The sequence below is a fragment of the Temnothorax longispinosus genome, chromosome 9, assembly GCF_030848805.1.
Source record: "Temnothorax longispinosus isolate EJ_2023e chromosome 9, Tlon_JGU_v1, whole genome shotgun sequence".
Classification (NCBI taxonomy): Eukaryota; Metazoa; Arthropoda; class Insecta; order Hymenoptera; family Formicidae; genus Temnothorax; species Temnothorax longispinosus.
The window spans coordinates 9,440,237-9,461,287 of record NC_092366.1 but is presented as its reverse complement, the minus strand read 5'-3'; the positions used below and the strand labels follow the sequence as shown (position 1 = coordinate 9,461,287).

The 21,051-nt window shown below is 34.1% G+C and overlaps 1 protein-coding gene and 1 long non-coding RNA gene across 2 annotated transcripts; one reads left to right on the top strand and one right to left on the bottom strand.

Moving 5' to 3' along the window:
* Positions 1–865: 865 nt before the first annotated feature.
* LOC139819285 (uncharacterized) lies at positions 866–2,970 on the bottom strand. The gene is made up of 4 exons (XR_011733671.1): positions 2,836–2,970; positions 2,453–2,771; positions 2,111–2,197; positions 866–1,934 (listed from the first exon to the last, which is right to left on the bottom strand). It is a non-coding gene; the product is annotated as an uncharacterized lncRNA (long non-coding RNA).
* Positions 2,971–19,104: 16,134 nt separating this feature from the next.
* Positions 19,105–20,213, top strand: LOC139819221 (ester hydrolase C11orf54 homolog). The gene is made up of 4 exons (XM_071788415.1): positions 19,105–19,180; positions 19,250–19,425; positions 19,731–19,938; positions 20,025–20,213. Exons 1-4 carry the CDS (start codon positions 19,105–19,107, stop codon positions 20,120–20,122), a joined length of 558 nt encoding a protein of 185 aa, XP_071644516.1. The 3' UTR covers positions 20,123–20,213.
* The last annotated feature ends 838 nt before the right edge of the window (positions 20,214–21,051 follow it).

Sequence of the window (21,051 nt, the reverse complement as noted above, 5' to 3'; positions counted from 1 at the left end):
GGACGCGAAATTACGCGTCTGGCGCCCAACAATAAAATTCCGGTTATTGTATCGTCGAATGTGCGAGAGGACCGTCGGAGAGGCCTACTATCCTTCTCTCCCTCACCCTTTTGATCCGTCGTGCGCCTCGGGCGCGAAAAAGACGTGACAATATATCGAGCAATATATATATAGGGCATTCCACGCCAATTCGCAAGGAGTCAAACTTCGACCTTTCTATTTTTGATGGCTGCTCGTTTTTTAACAGGTCTTTACGAGTACTATACCCATGTAAGAACGTATTTCTATAATAAATGTAGCGTTTCTGAAATAGAGCCTGCGCAAAATGAGAACTGCAAAATTTTCAATAAATTTTTTTGCCTATTAGACAACGTCTAAGAAAACAAATTCATTGAACATAAGTTTAAAAAAAAATTACTCCAAATTTTTATAATAATAATTTTAAACCAGTAAAGTAAAAAAATGAATTTGAATATCTCGAAAATCCCATTTTCTATTTCTTTGAAATTTATAAGGAATATTCTAGGGAGTAGTAGAAAAATTTTAAAACCGGTCCGAAGTTGCGCAGAAAACTTAAGAATTTTTTATAGATTTTTTTGTGAGGCAGTAGTAATATAGTATTTGACTCACAAAAGTGCAGTTAAAAACGCGTTTCAGACAATTCTGAATTGATTTTTGTATGCGGATTATGCGGATGGATTGCGGGATTCTCACTTGAAAAGAACCGAAATTACGGTCGAAACGTTGTGAGATTTAATATATTAATTTGACCAGTTGGGTCGAACAAAAACGACTGTTGTTTTGAAAAAAAAAATAGATTTGTGAGGAAATTTAATTTAATAAGTATATTTATTTATGAACATATTATTTATTATTTTATTATTTTATTATTTTGTGCTGAGTATAATTATTCGAAAATGAGTAATCTTTAACAATTAATTTATAATTTTTATTTGATATGACGCAGTGGACACGTTGAGTCTGAGGTATTCTTTTCGTTTGATCGTACCGACCTGTCAAAAATTCAGCGACGATTTCATAATTCTTTTTGTCCCAATACTTGATAGTGATGGATGGCAATGTGCCCGGTTCATTATAGCCTAGTTGAATAAATCCATCGGCTCCAAAATTAGTTGGTCGGTAGGACGTTGAAGACTTGCTCGCGCAGCTAAGTGTTTCAGCGTCCCACCAATCCCATCACATGGCCCTTTGCCATGAACAGTGGCAAAGAAGTGCCATTTAGCGCGAACACCAAAGTCGACCTCGTGGTGGTAAATGTTCGAGAAATTTTTAAAATTTTTGAATTGCTGCGGTGTTTCGTCAGAAAAATAAATTATTTTCGAGATGTTTGGTACGAAAAACTTCATGAATTCGTTCACAAATCGCGAAAACGCCCAAACCGTGATGGCGTCGTGATCCAAACAATCCGAGATGATTGTAAGACTTTTGTGGCTCAGGATTCCATTGAATTTGTAATATAAAACTACAGGATAGACAGTCGCCTGATTATTGTTCCAATGAAATCCTGAGGCCGCGTCCCGAATAATGAATGCATAGTTTTCGGCGAAGTCACAAATTACCATACATTCATCATTTGCTAAATTATCTTTGACAAATCTCTGATAACTAGATTGTTGCTTAGTTATGAAAGAATGTTGCAGAAGAGATCTTGCTTCATTGCAGAAAACTTCTACAAATTCCTCAGCGCTGCAAGTCTTTGTTATTAGAGTGCAGCGCGACTTCGTTATCCAAGACTCGTACGTAACGGATTCGACATTATTTTCGCTGAATAATCCTGTTATCATTCTTTTTAAATCCGCATCTCCAAGACATTGAAATGACAAATAGGATTGAAATCGCGGCATATCAATAGTTGTAAAACATCCTCGTACGTCTCGAACTGGACACTTTGCTGGCGTGAAAGAATTTGCAACCTAAAAAATAAAAAATCTTATTGTAAAATTAAATTAAAAAGTAGACTAATTAATTAATTTGTTCCGGCTGTATACTTGATTATAAAATTTTTTAATATTCTCTACACACTATCGTAAAAAAACAATAAAGCGATTAATAAAAAAAAATTGTAGAAAGATCACCAATAAATCAATACCTAAATTGATCGGAACGATACATAGCGGATTGCTCGATTGTGTGTCGCTTCAATCGAGAGTGTAATGAATATTACAATTCTTTAGGCCTGAAAAAAGTGAACAATTGATTATGCACGACAGTGTTCTATGAGTAACGTGAGTTTAATAAATCTGTTATCTGTTAATTGTTTATAGATCTATGTGTATAAATAATATTTATATTTTCAAATTAACAATGAGAATTTCACCATAATGTTTTCCACAAGAATTATTTCTTAAACCACATAATCAATCACTACAATAAAAAAAAATTTCCGGCACAAATTAATCATTTGCGTGATAAAAAACATGAATTGAATCACCTGTCATCACATTAATTTAAAGTTCTGATGGCTCGAACAAACGCACACAGTATCCCTCCACTTCCTGCCAGAACGCAGTAATCAGAACGCAGTTCTGTAAATGATGAGAATCCGATAGACATATCGGGGTGGATTTCTTTGAATCGTTGATATAATTCTCTTAGATTCCCAAGAAGAAGTCGCTTTTGGTGCTGAACTCGAACACCCTCATTATTACCACGAGACAAGAACTCTTTTTTACCGGGCCGGAGAGAACTCACGTCATCATCATGGTAAAAATTGACCACTTCCCGCACTAGCTCGACTGGCAAACACCTGCCTAAAGTGAGATGATAAATTTTATTTTATTCACTTTTATTAAATTTACCTCTTATTATATTCACCTTTTCTTTTTAGGTCCATGGATAATACTTCTCCCTGTGTTGCGAGATTTTTTGCTACCTTTGCCATGTGATATGTCGAACCAATTGTCTGCGCCATGTGCGAAATACTCCAAGTCTTTGGTAGCATTGTCATCAATTCAATTTTCCGTTCATATAAAGTCCCCGAGGCATGGAAGGCTTCTTTTTTTTGGGCGATCATCACAGCTAAGTCGTGAATAGCTATTTCAGTTTCACCAAACTTGGCACCAAACATTTGCTTCAAGCTTTGTGATACTCGTTGTATCTTGGTGGCCATCCAAGAGCTCGATCCCACATTCTCACGACAACGTCTTTTTGGAATCAGAGAGTTTCCAATCAATTTTAGTCCCTGATTGATTATTGGTAATTGTATCGAGACACTGAGCTCTGAATCTTCTCGTTTCAAACATCTAACTGTGCTAAACGGTGATATCGGCGTAATCATATTAGAGTTTGATGTCATTTCGTCTCGATCATCGACTTAAAATAAATGAAACAAATAATGAAGTAAACTAAATAGTTAGTAAATAATTTATTTCCAAATATTCTTTGTTAAAAAATAATGTTAATAATGAGAAGAAAGCATATAAGAATAATTATCGAGAGCTTACTAGAAAACCTTGATGAATCATCCGACAATAGAATTTTTTCCCCACAATTACCACATAGTAAATAATCGCTGCGTAACGTTGGAATTTTTTTATCATTGTAGGTGAAGGACATCGTAAGGCTTTTTTTTTTAAACTAGACACTACAGACGCGCGCTACGCGCGCGCTATTTATCTTTAACATTTCACTATTAACCCTATTATACACAACTGTCAAAATATACAATGACAGCTGCAAATGAAGTAAGCGCAGCAAGAGAACCAATCGGCATCGCGGAAAAGCGGCAACAATAAACTTCATATCTCCTTTTTAGAAAAGGAATAGTGCTTTAAATTGAAAGGGTTGCAACACCGATCAATTTTTCCGCTAATTTGATTCGCAGGAATCATAACGCACTATACACATATATATATATTTTTTCTAAATTTAATAATTCAAATAAAATTTAATTCAGTAAAAACGGATCAAATAGAGGCCCTTCACCATTCCCGCTGATTACAATCGACAGTAATCTTCTCAATGTGTCTTGCAGAATTATAGAACAAAAGTCCAAGATAGAATATCTATCATAATTCGTTATTGTTCATCCACTTTAATCCTTCGAGGCCACATGGAGTGGCGACCACCCCAACAAAAATTCAGGGTCCGATATCTTAAGATAGGCTTTATAATCAGTGTCCCTCCACCCAGGATCCCTATTTGGGTCCCTCTCTCGAAGATCCATGCAGTAGAAAGGCTTTAAGCCATTGGCTATAGCTGCCTACACATATTTCCATTTTATTGCCGAAAATGGGAACTAAATATTTTACGAAAACGGTTGCCAACAGATTGTGGCAACTTTTATGACAATAAGCACATATATATGCTACAAGCTTTCCGCTCGTTTGCGCAGGCAATCGTTTGCATAATGCTTTTAAGTTGCTCTAAACGAAATTACTATTGCCCCGGTGACAGCAGTATGATAACAACTGAAGGAAAACTCATGTCAAACAACTATTTACTTTTTTATGCCAAAGAACGCTTGGCTATCTAGGATAATTTGATCTGCCGAGATATAATTTGATCTAGCTAGATCTAATCCTTTTTTCCCGGGTGTCTTGAAAGACATCTTTTATTTTTCAAAAGTTATCTTGAAGAGAGTTTTAAGAGGACTTCTTGTTTACTGAGATTATATAATTTTTTCATTAAGTTATGGTTAAGTGGGGAGGGTCAGCTAGGCAGACGTCAACGATCACACAGATCGTCCGATTCCGCGATGGCGGGAATGAGTTGACATGAATTCGGATGCCGACAGCGATTACATTGATCGAACAAATCCGCAATGTTGAGAAAATAATACGAGTCTGTCGACGTTGATATACTAACCAGAAGGTACAAGGGTGAAAGTGCAATAGAAAAAGTTAGATGGTTAAATTAAAAACTTAAAATATGTGTGAAGATTTGAGAGTCTGATAGCTCATTTGAGAAGAAAGGAAAATAGTGATGATGACGATGATGATGATGATGATGGTAATAATAATAAAGACTTACTACCTGTTGATGTGTTACGTTCTATCTGGCTGGATCTCTTTGGGGTCCTGTGTGTAGTGGCTTTCGTTGGTACTCAGTGAGTTTAAGTTCACGCACAGAATTTAACTTGAAACTCGGACTTGAATACGACAATGTTCGTAAAACGGAAAATAAGGAAAATGAACTGAACGGAAGAGGTGGCAAAGTTAAACTGAAGATTTGAAGAGAAACTGAAGCTGAAGATATGAACCGGCTGAAGAGAAGTTGAGCTAAGAGATGAACCGGGTGAAAAGAGCGAGTCCCGCAATGTTACGGTTTATATAGGAGAGTTTATATAGAGAGTTCAAGGGATGGATTTGGTCGTAACATGTACACTACCCTCCATAAGTTTGGAAACACTCTATAAAATGCAATATACAGAAAATAGTACATAATAGTACATATGTTATCCAACAGGCTTTTAAAATAAAGAATTTCCATTAATTTTTACATTCCTCAAAATAACCACACCTTTTGCTTTAATGACTGCCTTGCATATTCTCGGCATACGGTTGATCAACTTTTGGAGTTCAGTCGGGATACGTTTCCATTCTTGCTGGAGAACTTTCCAAAGGTGCACCTGTGACTTGTGATTCGCTGTTCAACAAATTCAACTCCGAGCACTTCGGTGTCGCGAAATAATCATCCGACATTTTTTCGGCATGTACAAGTGTTGCAAGTGTCCCAGGTGGAAATATATATGATTATTTGAACGTCTTACGATATATTCATACCAAAAATCTGCACAGATCGCTGCCGCTACAGATAAATTTATCTGTAAATAGTCGCACGTACGGCATCTATCATAGAGTGTTTCCAAACTTATGGAGGGTAGTGTATCAGGTTTCTGTTTCAAAAATTTTGGTTAGTAGAATGTTTTTATCCAAGATGTAGATTTGAGTTTTCGCCTATCTATTGGTGAGCTAGGTATAGTTATCAATTTTTACGACTGTCCACTGACGAGTCTTATCGTAAAGCCGCCACCGTCTTATTTTGGGAGTTCAAGCTATTGCTTTTTCCAGTGACTCATTAATTTTTTTCATTTATTTCTGATTTATCTTTTATTAGGGTTCTTGGTCCTCGGTTTATCTCACGACCGTGTTTTTGTGTTAACAGACAACGCATAGTCTTATATTGTTCGCGATCGAACAAAACTGGCGAATTAATACAGCGAAATTCCTTTAAATCATTTCAGCCTAATTCTGCCCTTCGGTTTAAAATCGGCTAAATTCCATGCTAAGAATACATTCGTTCGCCGAAATATCCGCATATTTCTTGGTAAACTAGAAGGGCAGAATAACAGCTCAGTTTTTGCCTACACCGACTCCGCTCCTTTGTTTCGGGGAGCGAGGCATACGCCAAGGACAAAGTGGGCGAGCAATGTTTCCAAACAGCTGATCGATGGCCGAACTCGAGAGAAACTTGACATTCGTTAAATACGAAACTGTCGGAGTGTCGGCCGCTGATTGGCTCAACAGAATTTTCGTCTTGTTACCGGGAGTCCGGAGAATTCGCGAAAATTCTAAAGTTGTGGAGATCAAGCCCCGGACTTCCGAGCGCGAGACCCCACTCGATAACAGTACGCTGAGTGAACTAGTCGAAATTCCCAATTCCGTGTATTTGAATGTTCTCTCGCTGCTTGCTATACTGAACTCGTGCGTCGAGTGACGGCCTCTTCCGCGCGCATTTGCCCGCGTCTGCTTCGCGCAAACACGCCTTTCTCGCGCGCCTTCGCACGCGCGATTTCCGTGGTCCGCGCTATAAACTTTGTAAATAGTGTAAATACTTAATTTCATTATAGACATTGACTTTTTAAAAGAACACTCACTATTGATTTGAGATTCCTTCTCCTCTCACAAACTCCTTCGGCCATTCGCGCACATATATCTTTAAGGTAAGTTTAAACAAATAAAAATTTCCGTTACAGGCTTGTAACGGTTACAGAATTTTTAGAAACTCACGTCCCGGACTCCGTTTTTATCTATCAAAAACCATTGCACGAGCAGTTCTCGGACTGCTCGTTCAATATAATAAAATTTTGTGTTAATCTTTTCTTGAATTTAAAGGCTTCTTGGCGCGTCGTGTTGCCAGGTTTATTGCCGCGGATCAGAAAGTTGATAAAAACGTAGTTGCATGTGCCTTGTTTGTTTGGATTTTGTCATCTGAAAGTTTTCTTTCAATTTCTCGATCTCTTTTAGTCATGTAGGCAAACATGAAAGAAAAAATAACGATAGGAAAATTTGAAACTTATTGAAATCAGCTTACCTGCCGATGGAACCGTCAGTATTCGGTTTTCTCTTTATTCTAATTTTAGAGGCTATTTTAGACTTTAGACGTCAATAATATACGTATAATCACGCAGACAGTCGTTCTACATATTTGTGCATTTAAAGTCGCTTGATAATTTTACATACAATTAAAATTAACATACAATGTACCAGATGTCAAAGATCAGGGAATATATTCACTGACCTTTGATATCTGGTACATTGAACGTAATTTTAATTGTATGTAAAATTATCAAGCGACTTTAAATGCACAAATATGTAGAACGACTGTCTGCGTGACGTATATTATTGACATCTAAAGTCTAAAATAACCTCTAAAATTAGAATAAGAGAAAACTGAATACTGACGGTTCCATCGGCAGGTAAGCAATGATCTCGATACGTTTCAAATTTTCCTATCGTTATTTTTTCCTTCATGTTTGCCTACTGCATCAACTTGCCGACAAATGCGGACTTAAGTTGCCATAATTCTGATAGCAACACATACTATGTTGTCGGCAACATGCTAGCAACAATGCAGACATGTTGCTATCAGGGTAACATTACATTTACAATTATATTGTTGAGTAGGAAATTATAAGATACAAAAGACAGAAGTAGAAACAGTACAAATGACAGCTAGAAGCGGAAATGATACAAAGAATCGAGAGGCGAAATCACGCCATTATTAGGCTACGTTGGCAAAGACTATTATGACATACGAAGAAATCCTGCCTGAGAAAAAAGAATTAGATCTGCCGAGCTAGATATGACCAGATCTGGTTCATCCCCAGCAAACACAATGCAACATGTAACGTACGTCATTAAGACGTTATTAAGACGTCATCTTTGCTACTTGGGTCCACGTTTTGCACAGTTTTATTTTATAGATACTGAAGAAGCTGTAAATCAAAAATTAAAAAAGAAAGCAAATAAAAACTGTGATGCAAGTCTGATGAGAGAGTTGACAATTCTCATGGAGCATGACAATTTATTAGCGAGGACGTTTAAGATGATACGTCAGATAGAAATAGATCTAAATCCTCAGGGTACTCAAGCACCAAATTTGATGTTGTCGTTTAAAAAAGATCCAAAACAAGATAAAAGAAGGTAAGCAGGGAATATTATGAAAATGCATTCTGCGCGGAGCGTAGTAACATTGTGAAAATGCAATCTGTGCTAGGTGCAATGATTATTATGAAAATGCATTCTGCGCGAACGCCGTAATTATTATAAAAATGCATTCTGCGTTAAACGCAGTATATTATAAAATGTATCGACCGAGCAGAAATCAACAAAAAATATGCTCAGTTCAACAACCTGCATTATACGCTTAGTAAAGTAAATTTTATCATAATAAAAAATACGCTGCTAATTAAATAGATATCGAAAGTTAACACGGAAATTTATTATTTTACAAAACGGAAAGCAGTAGTGTGTCCTACAATATGCATATATAAGGAATCGTGCAAATTAAGTGAATATATACTAAATTACCGGGGATTTGATATTATGGGATTGATAGTTATGGGGTTGGGGGCCGGGGGAGGTTTTTAACCGGTGAATAAATCCGGCATAACCTTGGGGACCGGCCCTACGGTATGCGTAAGCATTTTCTTCCTCTAACGAAAAAAAAAAAACAGTATCTTAAAATTTGCGAATGTTAGAACTTCGAGCACCGTTTATATTAAATGCACAATTTCTTTTTAAATATTACATATTTAAAAAAAATCCTCTAACAAAAAACAAAAAAAATGACCCAATATCTCAAAATTTGTGGAAATTAGAAAACCCACAGACATTTATACTGTGGAAAAATTAAAACTTCCTTAAAATCAAAAACAATGTATAAATTTTTATCAAAATGAGAGTCAATAAAAGGATTGTACTACCTTATTTGAGTGCCAAAATACAACGCAATACAGAATTTTAAAAAATAATTTAAAAATGTGCAAATTAGAAAGTTGCACATTACTGCCGTGGAAGAATTAACTAACCGATTGAACAAAATGGAAATAAGAAATATCCGCAATTAGTAGGGATCATTTCAGTAAAAACATTAATTATTAATTGATTTTTGTAATAGGATAACAGATATTAATATAACAGATATTAGTCGCAATAAAGTTTATCACAATAAAAAAAGTGTGCAAGTAGAAACTTGCACATTGCTTCCTCATAGTTTTTAAGTATGCAAATTATAAATTTGCACATTGCTTAATCAACATTTTGTTTCGCTTATAAAGCTTCCTCTATGAGGAAGGCAAATTAATAAATACCTAATAATAATTATGCATAAAAAAACAGGCTTCCTCATAAGAGAAAGTTTTATGAGCGAAATAAAGTGTTGATTAAGCAATGTGCAAATTTATAATTTGCATACTTAAAAACTGTAAGGAAGTAATGTTGAAATTTATAATTTGCATACTTAAAAACTGTGAGGAAGTAATGTTCAAATTTATAATTTGCATACTTAAAAATTATGAAAAAGCAATGTGCAAGTTTCTACTTGCCCACTTAAAAACTATGAGGAAGCAATGTGCAGGTTTCTACACGGAGAGAATTTTCTCTTAAAATTTACCCTGAAGTCATGGTAGTTGTAAGACAACATGTACCAACCAAGAATTTTATGCGAGCTATTCTGATTAATATCTATCATAATAAAAATATTAATATCTATTACATTAAAATATAAAGTATGTTTGATTAATTTTACTCAGATATATCTAGGAAATTTCAATAATTTTTCAAAATTTACCAATCTGCTTGGTAATTTTTATCACGTTGTTTGTAAAATGTCTTTTGTATTTTTAAAATTCCTTGGTTGCCAAGTTGTCCCAAGTTTGTAGTGAATTGAAGAGTAAAATATAACAAAAAGTTCTCTCCGTGTACTTGCACACTTAAAAACTATGAGAAAGCAAAGTGCAAGTTTTTACTTGCTCACTTAATTTTTATTTATTATGATAGGAGAATAATCAAATTAATTCAACTTTAATAAATAATTGGCAATAATTTTGATAATTCGGTTCACTAGTTGCAAAAATGATAACTATGTATGCTTGACACCTAAATTAAAAAATTGCTAACAAAAGTTGTTGTGTTTTTTACTTCTAAGTGTATTGCTTATTTGCGGCTCCATTTATTAAAACACTGCAATTATTTTAAAACATGCTGCTTGATATTAAAATCTTTAATACAATTTTGTTTTGACTTGGAATTCTTATACGAAGCGACTCGGCTTGTTTCAATGGAAACAAACTATATAATAAAAACTAAAGAAAATCTTCTCTTTTTGATAAGGAGAGACATATGAAAGAAGACAAATGTTTATGTCTTACTTTAAAACTTAAGAACACTTTAAAATTTCCAGATGCAATGGAAATAATAAACTCTTAAGAGTTATACTCTATAATTGTAAATCTTATAACTTTACCTTATAACTTTAAACGTTAAAGTTAACCACATGAGATAAATCTTCTTAAAAGTTTACTTCTATGTAACTTTAGACTTAAGATCGAGAATCATAGGAAAACTTTAAAGTTTAATGTTTTCTTACGATTAAAATTTATTGAAATTACTTTAAAGCTACTTTTCTATTCTTTTAGAGTACCTGTATGCTATTTTAAATTCAGTTTTTAAAACCTTTTATTTTCTAAGATTATTTCAAAGTCAGTTTTAAAATACTTTAAAATTTTTTAGATTACTTTAGATTAATTTTTTACACACTTTATATTACTAAAAATTTCTGAAGTAAACTTTTATATTTTAAAGATTACTTTTAAAAACCTTAACTTTATTTAAACTATTTAAAGTAAATTTTCCCAAGGGTGTGCTCCGTTAAAACTGATTTTAACTCGTCAGAACGGGTATTAACTGAAAATTTTTTAGGGAATACCGGTATTGTCAAATACATTTGATTATTTCCAGAATTAACCAGTTAATATTAGTATTGACGAAAGGCTTTTGATAAAATCAGTTTTGACTAGTTAAATCGGGTATTGACGGAATTCGGGTTCTAACGGTAACATATAGGTACATATATAAAAGTATTATATGTACTCAACCTCATTTAAACTCATATTATTATTTCGAATTTATAATATAAAATCTCATCATACTTTATTAATTTTTGTAACGTAAATGATCACCCAGGGTGAGTTCTATACCCTAGCAAGTTTTAATAGGTCGGTACCCCATGAATGTACATATTCTAAAGTTTTCATATTATGCGGATTGGGTCTCGGAACCTTCAACTGAAAGGTAGATATGGACTCTCGAAAAAAATTACCATAACGGGAGTTTCATTTTTTTTGACACTAGGTGTAAAAATCACTCCAAGGCATATAAAACTGTTTAGAATGGATTTCGGAAATTATTCGGTTTTCCCTAAAAAAGAAATGTAAAAAACAACTAAAGAATTCCAACTTTGGAATTACAATCTTCTATAGACCGTGATCAGAATACAATCGAAATAGTTCCAGAATACAGGTGCCGCGTTCCCAAGTTGCTTTTGGTACGTAATTTATAAATTATATGTAAACAATAAAATTCAAATTAAATTTTCTCACTTTGACCTCCAGTCGGACACTTCGGGAGCATATACGTTGCGTTGCAGTGTGTAAAAGTCATTCTGTTTAAAAGTATGCCTTTTTTGTTGATTTTTTTTGGTAAAAGACTGCCTATTGTATTCAGTTCTTAGAATTACACGTGTATTTTAACCACAAGCACAACGTTTGTTATTAAATATAACTTTGCGCAACACTAACTGTCCATAGAATCTTTTTCCAGAAGTTTAATGACATATTCGCAATTTCAAGATAAATTGCAAACGTATTTCCTTATTGCTAGCGATGATTAACCCTTCGCAGAACACGTGAGGCTTTCAAGACCCAATCGATATTTCCATTTTGAATTTTACGAACTCATAAAAAAATACCCAAACAAGAATCAGGCATATATAACGGTATAAATAGATTCTTAAAGCCTTTGAAAGTGTACTTGAATTTTTTCAGATTTTTTATGGCACCATTACAGCTTAAAAATCTTTACTGGCTTAAAAGACCCCGGTTGTCGACAAAAGCAGCAGAATTACACGTGTTCTGCGAAGGATTAAAGGTCGTTTATATACGAGCGGATTAAATTTGCTTCACTGATAAGTCTACGACTTATGACATACAATGCAGTTAAAAATATCTGAGATAGAACAGCAAGTCACGATAAATTCAAAATAAAGGGCAAAATAACAACTTTTAGTTGTTAATAAAATTAATGTTTTATCAACATTAAACATTTTTTTAACGTTTAAGAATGTTTATTTTAACAACTTTTTCGACAAAAAAACGTTTAAAAAACGTTCTTTTTCTTTATCTAGGAAAAAAACCGTGCGACACTAGTAAATCAAACTCAAAAGGCGATGTGGTAAACATTTGTATCTCAGGCGTCTCGGACGAAGAAAAAGGTATCAGTAGAGGTCCGATTCCCACAGAAGAATTGATTTGCGAACAAAAGCAGATTGCGTAACGGATCAAATATAAATGTATGCAATACGATTTTATCGTTAACTCTTGGATGTATGAAAACGGGGGACTTTGAGACCTTTTCTTTCCTCTTAGGTAAATTCTAAGAAAGATCCGGCTCTGTCTTTTATCGATATTTGATTTGAAAATTTATCCTATTAGAAGGCCACGCATCTAAAAGTTAAAGTTTAACTGTAAGATGCATTTAGACATTCGTAGACGCGTCGATCGCGTGTTACGCGTTTTTAATCAGTCCTATACATTTCAAAACTTTTTTCTTTCCGATTTACATGGTGGGCAGAGAGAGATATATTTCAAGCGGCCGGTGATTGCAACAAAGCTAGCTTTATTTTTCCTTTAACGTGACAGCGTCCACTATCAATATCGATCACCGATTGGCACAAAAACTTTCACGTGAATTTTGTATTTCTCGTGAATTCCGTGACACGTTAATGTCACGGTATCGAAATCTGATTATTATCGAACATTCCTGCAAGATAGTAAAAATGTCCACCGTGTAGTAAGCCAATATATAAATGAGTATAAATTTAAACATGCGGTACTATGACTTTTTTTTTTAATAGCGTATTATGGAGATCCTGCAGCCGTATGATTTACCGACATTATCGTTAATCGATGGATCTTTTAATTGGCTTTACAGAATTGCAAGTTTTTAGTCTAGAATTAAAGTCTGCACAAAAATCTAGGGTGGAAAACGCGATTTTATATCAAAAGCACCAAAAAATTAAAAATATTACTTATTGGGGCACATACACATCTGTCACCTGACGACAATATTTGCTTAAAACAAAAATTCTACAGTTTATACGTACATAATGTTTATCATTCACCATTGGGAAAACATGTAGGAATAATATCGTGTAAGTAGAAGTAAGATTCAATGCGTACAAAAAAAGATCCATCTAATAATTATTTTAGTAATGAAAATACGGATGCAGGATGACAAGAAGAGCAGCAACAGTAGTTACCGGATCTTGCGTAAGATGGCGAGCAATCGAAAAAAGGCAGATGTCATTTCGTTAGACAAAGACAGATATAGGAAAAACAAAATTAGAAAGGTTGACATTATCGACATCGAGGAAGTTCGCCAGTCACTGCAGGATCCCCTTAAGGGGATCCTAAAGCCGTCTGTAATACCGGCTTTTTTTCTTAGCACTAATCTTTTAATTGACTTTATAGAAATGCAAAATTCTTGTCTAGAATTAAAGTACGCATCAAAATCTAGGTCATGGTGGTCAAATTTATATCGAAAACAAAAAAAAATTAATATTTTTGTTAATTTTTGGTATACGTGACGACAATATTTGCTTTGTACAAAAATTCCACGATAAATATCCACAAAATTAGACCGGCATGACCTAGGGACAACATTTAAGAACAATATCGTGCAATTAGATCTAAGATTGAAAACCTAGAAAAAAAGATTACTTTATATAACTTTTATATGTGCAAAAGCACATTCAGGTTGACAGGATAAGCAATATTGCGTGTGGCAAGAGATGGCGCAGTAATCGAACAAAGACAGATGCCTCTCGTTAGACAAGGACAGATATAGATATATGACAAAAAAACAGAATTAGAAATGTTGACATTACCGACGTCGAGGAAGTTCAGCCTTCACTTTAGGATCCCCTTAACATACTTAGGAGAAATAGAGTATTACGATATAATTGCGATTATTATTTATTGATTGATTTAGTATTTATTTTCTACGTTTCGGAAGGTGAACAGTAAATGTATCTTCTGTACTGGAAATTCCGCAGAGGAACACATATTGCATTATCGTATGAAAATGTAAAACGTGAATGCGCGCGCGATATAGTAATACTATTAAACTATACGCTTAGCTGGCGAGTTGCGAAGGGGAATGAGACGTCGTCGTTTTCACGTGCAGCCACGCATGGATTAGACTCCGAACTGAATTTGATTGTGTTATCGCTCACGGCTCTTCACGAGCACGCTAGTTAATCGGTGATACGCGCTATAAGAGAGGGAGGCAGGGATGAGATGCGCGAGATACCCGCGTTGAGAGAAATTATGGCGCGATAGTGTAACAGAGGAATTCGCTAAACGCGACATTATAAAATTTTTTCCGTAAATGTAACAAACACGTTGCTTTGTGTAGTATGTGTAAAAAAAACTTTTATATTAACAAAAACATCAATTTATAATAAAGTAAAATTATGAAATTAATAACCTAACCTAACTGGGTGCGTATATATAAATGATCGATTGAAACCTTCCGTTTTCATCATTTCCTGCAACTGTCCTCAAGCTGTAGACATTCGATCGTGGTGAAATTAAATGAGAGAAGGTACCGCGGACAATTTGAACGTTCGTAGAAAGTACTTCGTCAATCGCAGTACGTAATAGTAATAAAATTGTTTCTGAAATTATCGCAATATACTTTTGCGATAATCTCAGATTGTTCTTAGATTCTTTCTGTGCTGTTACGGTATTTCTATCCTACTATTTAACCTTTTCGATATACGGAGCGACCGGGACACGAACGGCTCTCCAGTGACCGAAGCGCCGATCTGCCGATATACCAACTCGGCCGGAGAAAGCTATAGGCACTCGACGTTCAACGCCTTCAATTATTATATGTAATAAAAACTTAATAATAAAAACATTTAAAAAATTTATCAACAGAAACATTTCAAGTTAACATTTCAAGTTGTTCGGCCGCAGTGAGCAACATGTGGACGGTGACTATAGTCACTGCTCGGCCGCCGCAAGCGTTATATTAATGAACAGTGATTATAGACACTCTCCGTACCGAAAAGGTTAAATGTTTTGGCATTATACTTCTTGCGCTATCTTAAAAATAAAAATGCATACATTATACAGCAGCCTCTGTCTTACATTCATAAACCTAAGAGTTTGCAGCATCAATTCTATCTTAGTATATTGCGAACATTGTAAAATGACTCTCATGGAACGGTTTTGTGCCACTTGCAATCGATTCAGTTGCGTTTTATCCATGTCACTAACGTCGTTGCACAATATTCAAAATGTGAAACTGTGATTGACTTATACGTAATACATCCAGTGTACACCGATATATCGTTCCCTATTCTATTCAGCCAACTTATTTTTCCCCTATTTTTTTTAACATATAATCACAGTGAGAGAGAGAGAGAGAGAGAGAGAGAGAGAGAGAGAGAGAGAGAGAGAGAGAGTAGCAAATTAAAGTTAATATTACCATTATTATCAACAAAATTATATAAGTTTGATGACTAAGCATGAATAGCCCAAAACGGGCAAAGTTCTTTTCATTAATTATGTCAATGTAGTCATCTGACGTCATAATCCCATTTGGATAAAATTTGCTATTCTCATACAAAACATTCCCAGACCATAGTATTTTCTCCAACATGCTTTACAGTTTTCTGAATATGACGATTTTGAAGCTCTTTTCCGTATTTTCTGCAGACTGTAATCCGTTTTATTTGTCTAAATAATTTACTAACTGTCCATAGAATCTTTTTCTACAAGTTTAACGACATATTTTCGCATATTTCAAGGTAAATTGCAAACGTATTTCCTTATTGATAGCGATGATTAAAGGTCGTTTATATACGAGCCGATTAAATTTGCTTCACTGATAAGTCTACGACCTATATATGACATACAGTACAGTTGAAAATATCCGAGATAGAACAGCAAGTCACGATAAATTCAAAATAGACAGCAAAATAAAATTTTTTAGGTAACTTTGTCATTATTTTGATTTTATTGAGACTTTTTGTTCTACCTATTTTAAAGGCAAATGAATTCCATTACGTGATCTACAACTAAATACTGTAAAAAAACAAAACAACAATATATAGAAAATAGGGGTCATAAATGACTCATTTTTGGGGTTTTTACTAGATCTCCTTATTTCACGTGTACACGGGTACACGCATTACACGTGTAATTAGCATTTACGTGTATAAACACGCGTATTGTGTACCCTTGTGTATTACACGGATACGCGGGTTACACGTGTTTTAAAAACACGAAAAAATAAATTAGTAAATAAATCAATAAATCAATAAATAAATATTAAAATTAATGAATAAATAAGTAAGAAAGTTCAAATTTTACACTAATTTTACATACCATAACATTTACTAGATATTTAACAAAAAAAATATGATTATTTTAAATTAGTAAAGTTAACTACCATTGAATCAAGAAAAACTTAAAATTTTAAAATCTGTATTTTATAATAACAATATAGATTTAAAATTAAAAAAATAAAAATTTTCTAAATTGCAAACAGATATAAATTTCCGTTTATTAGCCATTCAATAAGGGAGACCGGGGCTCGTTGGCACAAGGGGCAAGTTATACATTTTTTTTAGACCTTCCTAGTTCACACATGATCTGTCACGTCTGACGTTATTTTTCCTACTTTAAAGTATGTATTTTTAAAAATCTGAAAAAATTCACAAAACATCTGTCTACATTGTATAGTTTATAGTCATTTTGATAAACATTGTTTATTTAATATTTTATTTGTAATAAACTTTGAATAAGAATAAAGGAAAGAGATGGATTTCTTTAAAAAGTAATTTTTTGTGCAGTATAAAAAATGCTCTCAAGGTTTTTTACTTCAGAGGGAAGTGTTCAAGAAAAAAATAGTACAGATTGATATCTTCAAAAAAATTGAATTATTTAGGAGGATCAAAATAGTACTTTTTTAGGTAGGAAAAATCATTGATAAATAAAAAATTAAAGATAAAATGATATAATATAGCATATATGACATTTTAAATAATTTATTACAAATTTATGTAATATAATATGGTAACGTATACGGTAACGTACGATATCAGTAATAATAAATTGACTAATAAAAAAACAACTAAAATACAATAATAAATATGCCTTATTTAAATATAAATTAAATATTTCCATGAATACCCTACAAATGCCGGCCTAATAATGACCCGGTCGAACCACCGCGGCAGGAAAACTCATTGTTTGCTTTATCGGTGCACAAATCACAAAGTGCTTTGTCTCCTTCTCGATGAGCATATTTCCATACCCAACTTTTCTTCATATTAATCAAAATAGTGATTAACTGTCGTAAAAGTAATTTACTAGCTACACCAACTAAGGCGAAAAAATATTTTTTGATGTACAGAAAACTGTCGAACGAATCACATTGCGATGGATAAAACGGAGATTACCGCTAACGAGAAAGGAATAATGAAATAAACAAACAGAGCGTTCAAAAACATCATCCGAGTGCCTTCAGCAGCCCAGACTAACATTTTGTTAAGACATAGGATTAATTGGTCGCGCGTATTTTATAAATATAAATATGTTAAAGTACGTTCGAGTGCGTGACACATGAACGCAAACATACACGCGGGTAATTTAAAATACACGGGTACGTGCGTACCCCCGCGGTGACCCGTGTCAGGTGTAACGTGTAAAACGACTACACGTGTCACGCTACCCGTGTATTTTAAAACACGTTTCTGATCGGGAGCTCTAGTTCAGACGAATAAAATCTATTCTATCATTGTATTCACTATTCAGCGACCCAAAGAACACAAGATTACATGTATATAACTTACGTTACACTTTTAGACAGAAATCGGTCTATTTTACCTACCGTACTTCTCTATGACATTTGAAAGTTTAACGATCTTGCAAAGTTATATTTATCTATTACCACTGACTCATGACCGCTATGATCTTTTACTGTTAATACTGTTCTTTTATCTGTTTGAGAGAAACGCTCTTGACAAAGTGACTTACATATATCATTCTCATATTCGTGCGAACTTATACGAAAGGATAGACGTGCCTGTAATAGTCCAAAAGCTGACGACGAATTTAGGGAATGTATTTTGGGCAAGTTAAATAACAAAAATATTTATTAATGGTGATCTGATCCGGTCGGCAAGGTTTGCGGTTTTTCGCTACTGCGCACCTATGACTTGCAAAAAATCAATCAAAAATATCTTTAGCGGCAACGGAATTTGTTTCGTGCCTGATTGTGCTCTATTTCCAAAATAAAATCCCAATGTTTTGGGTTTAAAGTAACCTGACCCCCCCCCCCGATATTTTATAATTATCTCAAAATACTTTAGGCACGATTTGCTGAGCCGGGTACCCAAGCGCTTGGGGCAATTAACGCTATTGTGGCGGCGCGTAAACGAGTGCCGCCCGCCTGCGAGCCCGCGATTATCGTAAGTTACTACCGCGCGTATTACATTGAAGTAACGCTCACGTAAACGTAGTATATGTAATAATTATAGCTCTACAAAACAAAAAAAATAAAATTCATGTTTAAAAAGTTGACGATTGACGTAGCTGCCTGCCCTTGTTTAACCGGAGAACCATTCAATCTTGCCGGAGTAGGTAAGAAATCTAAATAATTAAGATTCGTAATATTTCATCAAGAAGTCAAGTTTCCATAAAATTCTACAGGTTTAAGTGGCAATGCATCAATAATAGAAGTCGGTAATTATACGAACTTTATGTCAACTCCGCAGTATGATACCGCAAAATGGAATTTTCGGGAAATATTATCATTAACCACCTACGATTCCTTCATCATCGGATCTGGTTATGCTGCAAAGCCATACATGCCTTACAACGGACACGTATGTATTACATATTCTTATATACGCAAAAGGCTGATAATAATATTATAATATTACTATTAATAGAATAGAGAAAGATAATAAATTGTGCGATGAATTGCGCATTATTTTTATTGATTTATTGTTATTTTCCTCTACCGTTGTTTTAATTCTATAGTGATAATATGTTACAATTTATTAGTATTAGTTTATTCTTATCTTATCTCTTTATGTTTATTTCTCATAAACACGACTACTGTTGTAGCTTATAATGAACGCGGTGTACAGAGCACCTATCACGAACGCGAGTCGCATCGCTTTCGCAGATAACGACGGACGGCAGCAGAATAGAAATGTTAACTGACCCCTATCAAATAATGTGCTCTTTTGTAGGCAACTTTTTTGTCAGCAAGGGCAAAAATGGTAATGTTCTTAGAGTGCGCGCCAAGGGTCGCGAATCCAATTTAGATATTATAACAATAATGCAAGGCATTCTTTACAAACGTTATTGTGAAAAAAAGAATTGTACTGTTGGTAAGAAACATTCTAATCTAGTTATATTTTGTTTAAAAAAAATAGACAAAAAATGTTTATATTGTCTTTTATGTCTGGTCTTGCAGCTTTAGGTTGCGTTCTTAGGATAAAAAATGGACGAATGGCGCAAAATTATGCCGGGACAATATCCGCCGCGGGTGTCGTCATTTATCGATCTCGCTAGATGGTTTCAATATCACAACATGTATCTCGAGTCAGATCTGATAGTTGTTGGCACAATAGTTAACACCAAATCTATTGGACACAGAAGTGCGTTACGGTTCGGTAAATATTTATATCATGGTAGTGCAATTGGATATAACACAGACTATTTATCTTCAAATTACTATTTTCTATCGCCAACAAGGACTATCATTAATTAGAAATCTTAATTTCTTATTTATTAACTAGTGTAATTATATCAATGCAATAACTAAGTGGGATACGATCGCATATGATGTACAATCAAATTAAAGAAAACTGTTGTTAAACTGTCAGGGATCGGTTTAATAATATTATTCGCGTACTTTATGTACAATTCATCGTTCTAGCAAACTGCGCGCCATTACTTTTGGTCTTAAAACGTAGTCTCAATTAAACTGAAGAGTAACATCACATGAATATACTGATATAGTTAATTTAATTACACTAACACAAATCATTAGTGTAACACAAATTGTACATAAATTCACGCGAATATTGTTATTAGGCAACCAAGATCTAGACCATTTAACGGCGTTTTCCTTAATTTTATTGTAATTATATCTCTCCGCTCCCGTCAAAATGAGTATTTATAATTATTAATTTAAAGTTAATTAAAGTAATAAATTTTAATTATAACCGTAATAACGGTTTAAATTTTACAGGTTAAAATTTATGAAATATTCATATGATTTTCAGTCTCTGCCAATGAGGAATCATCAATTCCAATGTTTTCCAATTATGGAGCAGGCGGGCAGTTTGTTAACGATATTATGAAGGACACGATCGAGTATAAAGAATACTTCAATTTAGCAACAACAATTTATGCTATAGAACGGTGGCCATGATTTCCTCTTTATTCTTAAAACTATTTTTTATGTATTTTTTATATGTAAGCACACAGAAGTTCAT

Coding starts and splice junctions, on each gene's coding strand:
- LOC139819221 (XM_071788415.1), top strand. CDS start 19,105: ATGTTTAAAAAGTTGACGATTGACGTAGCTGCCTGCCCTTGTTTAACC. Junction 19,181..19,249: donor ATTCAATCTTGCCGGAGTAG/GTAAGAAATCTA, acceptor AAAATTCTACAG/GTTTAAGTGGCAATGCATCA. Junction 19,939..20,024: donor AAAAAAGAATTGTACTGTTG/GTAAGAAACATT, acceptor CTGGTCTTGCAG/CTTTAGGTTGCGTTCTTAGG.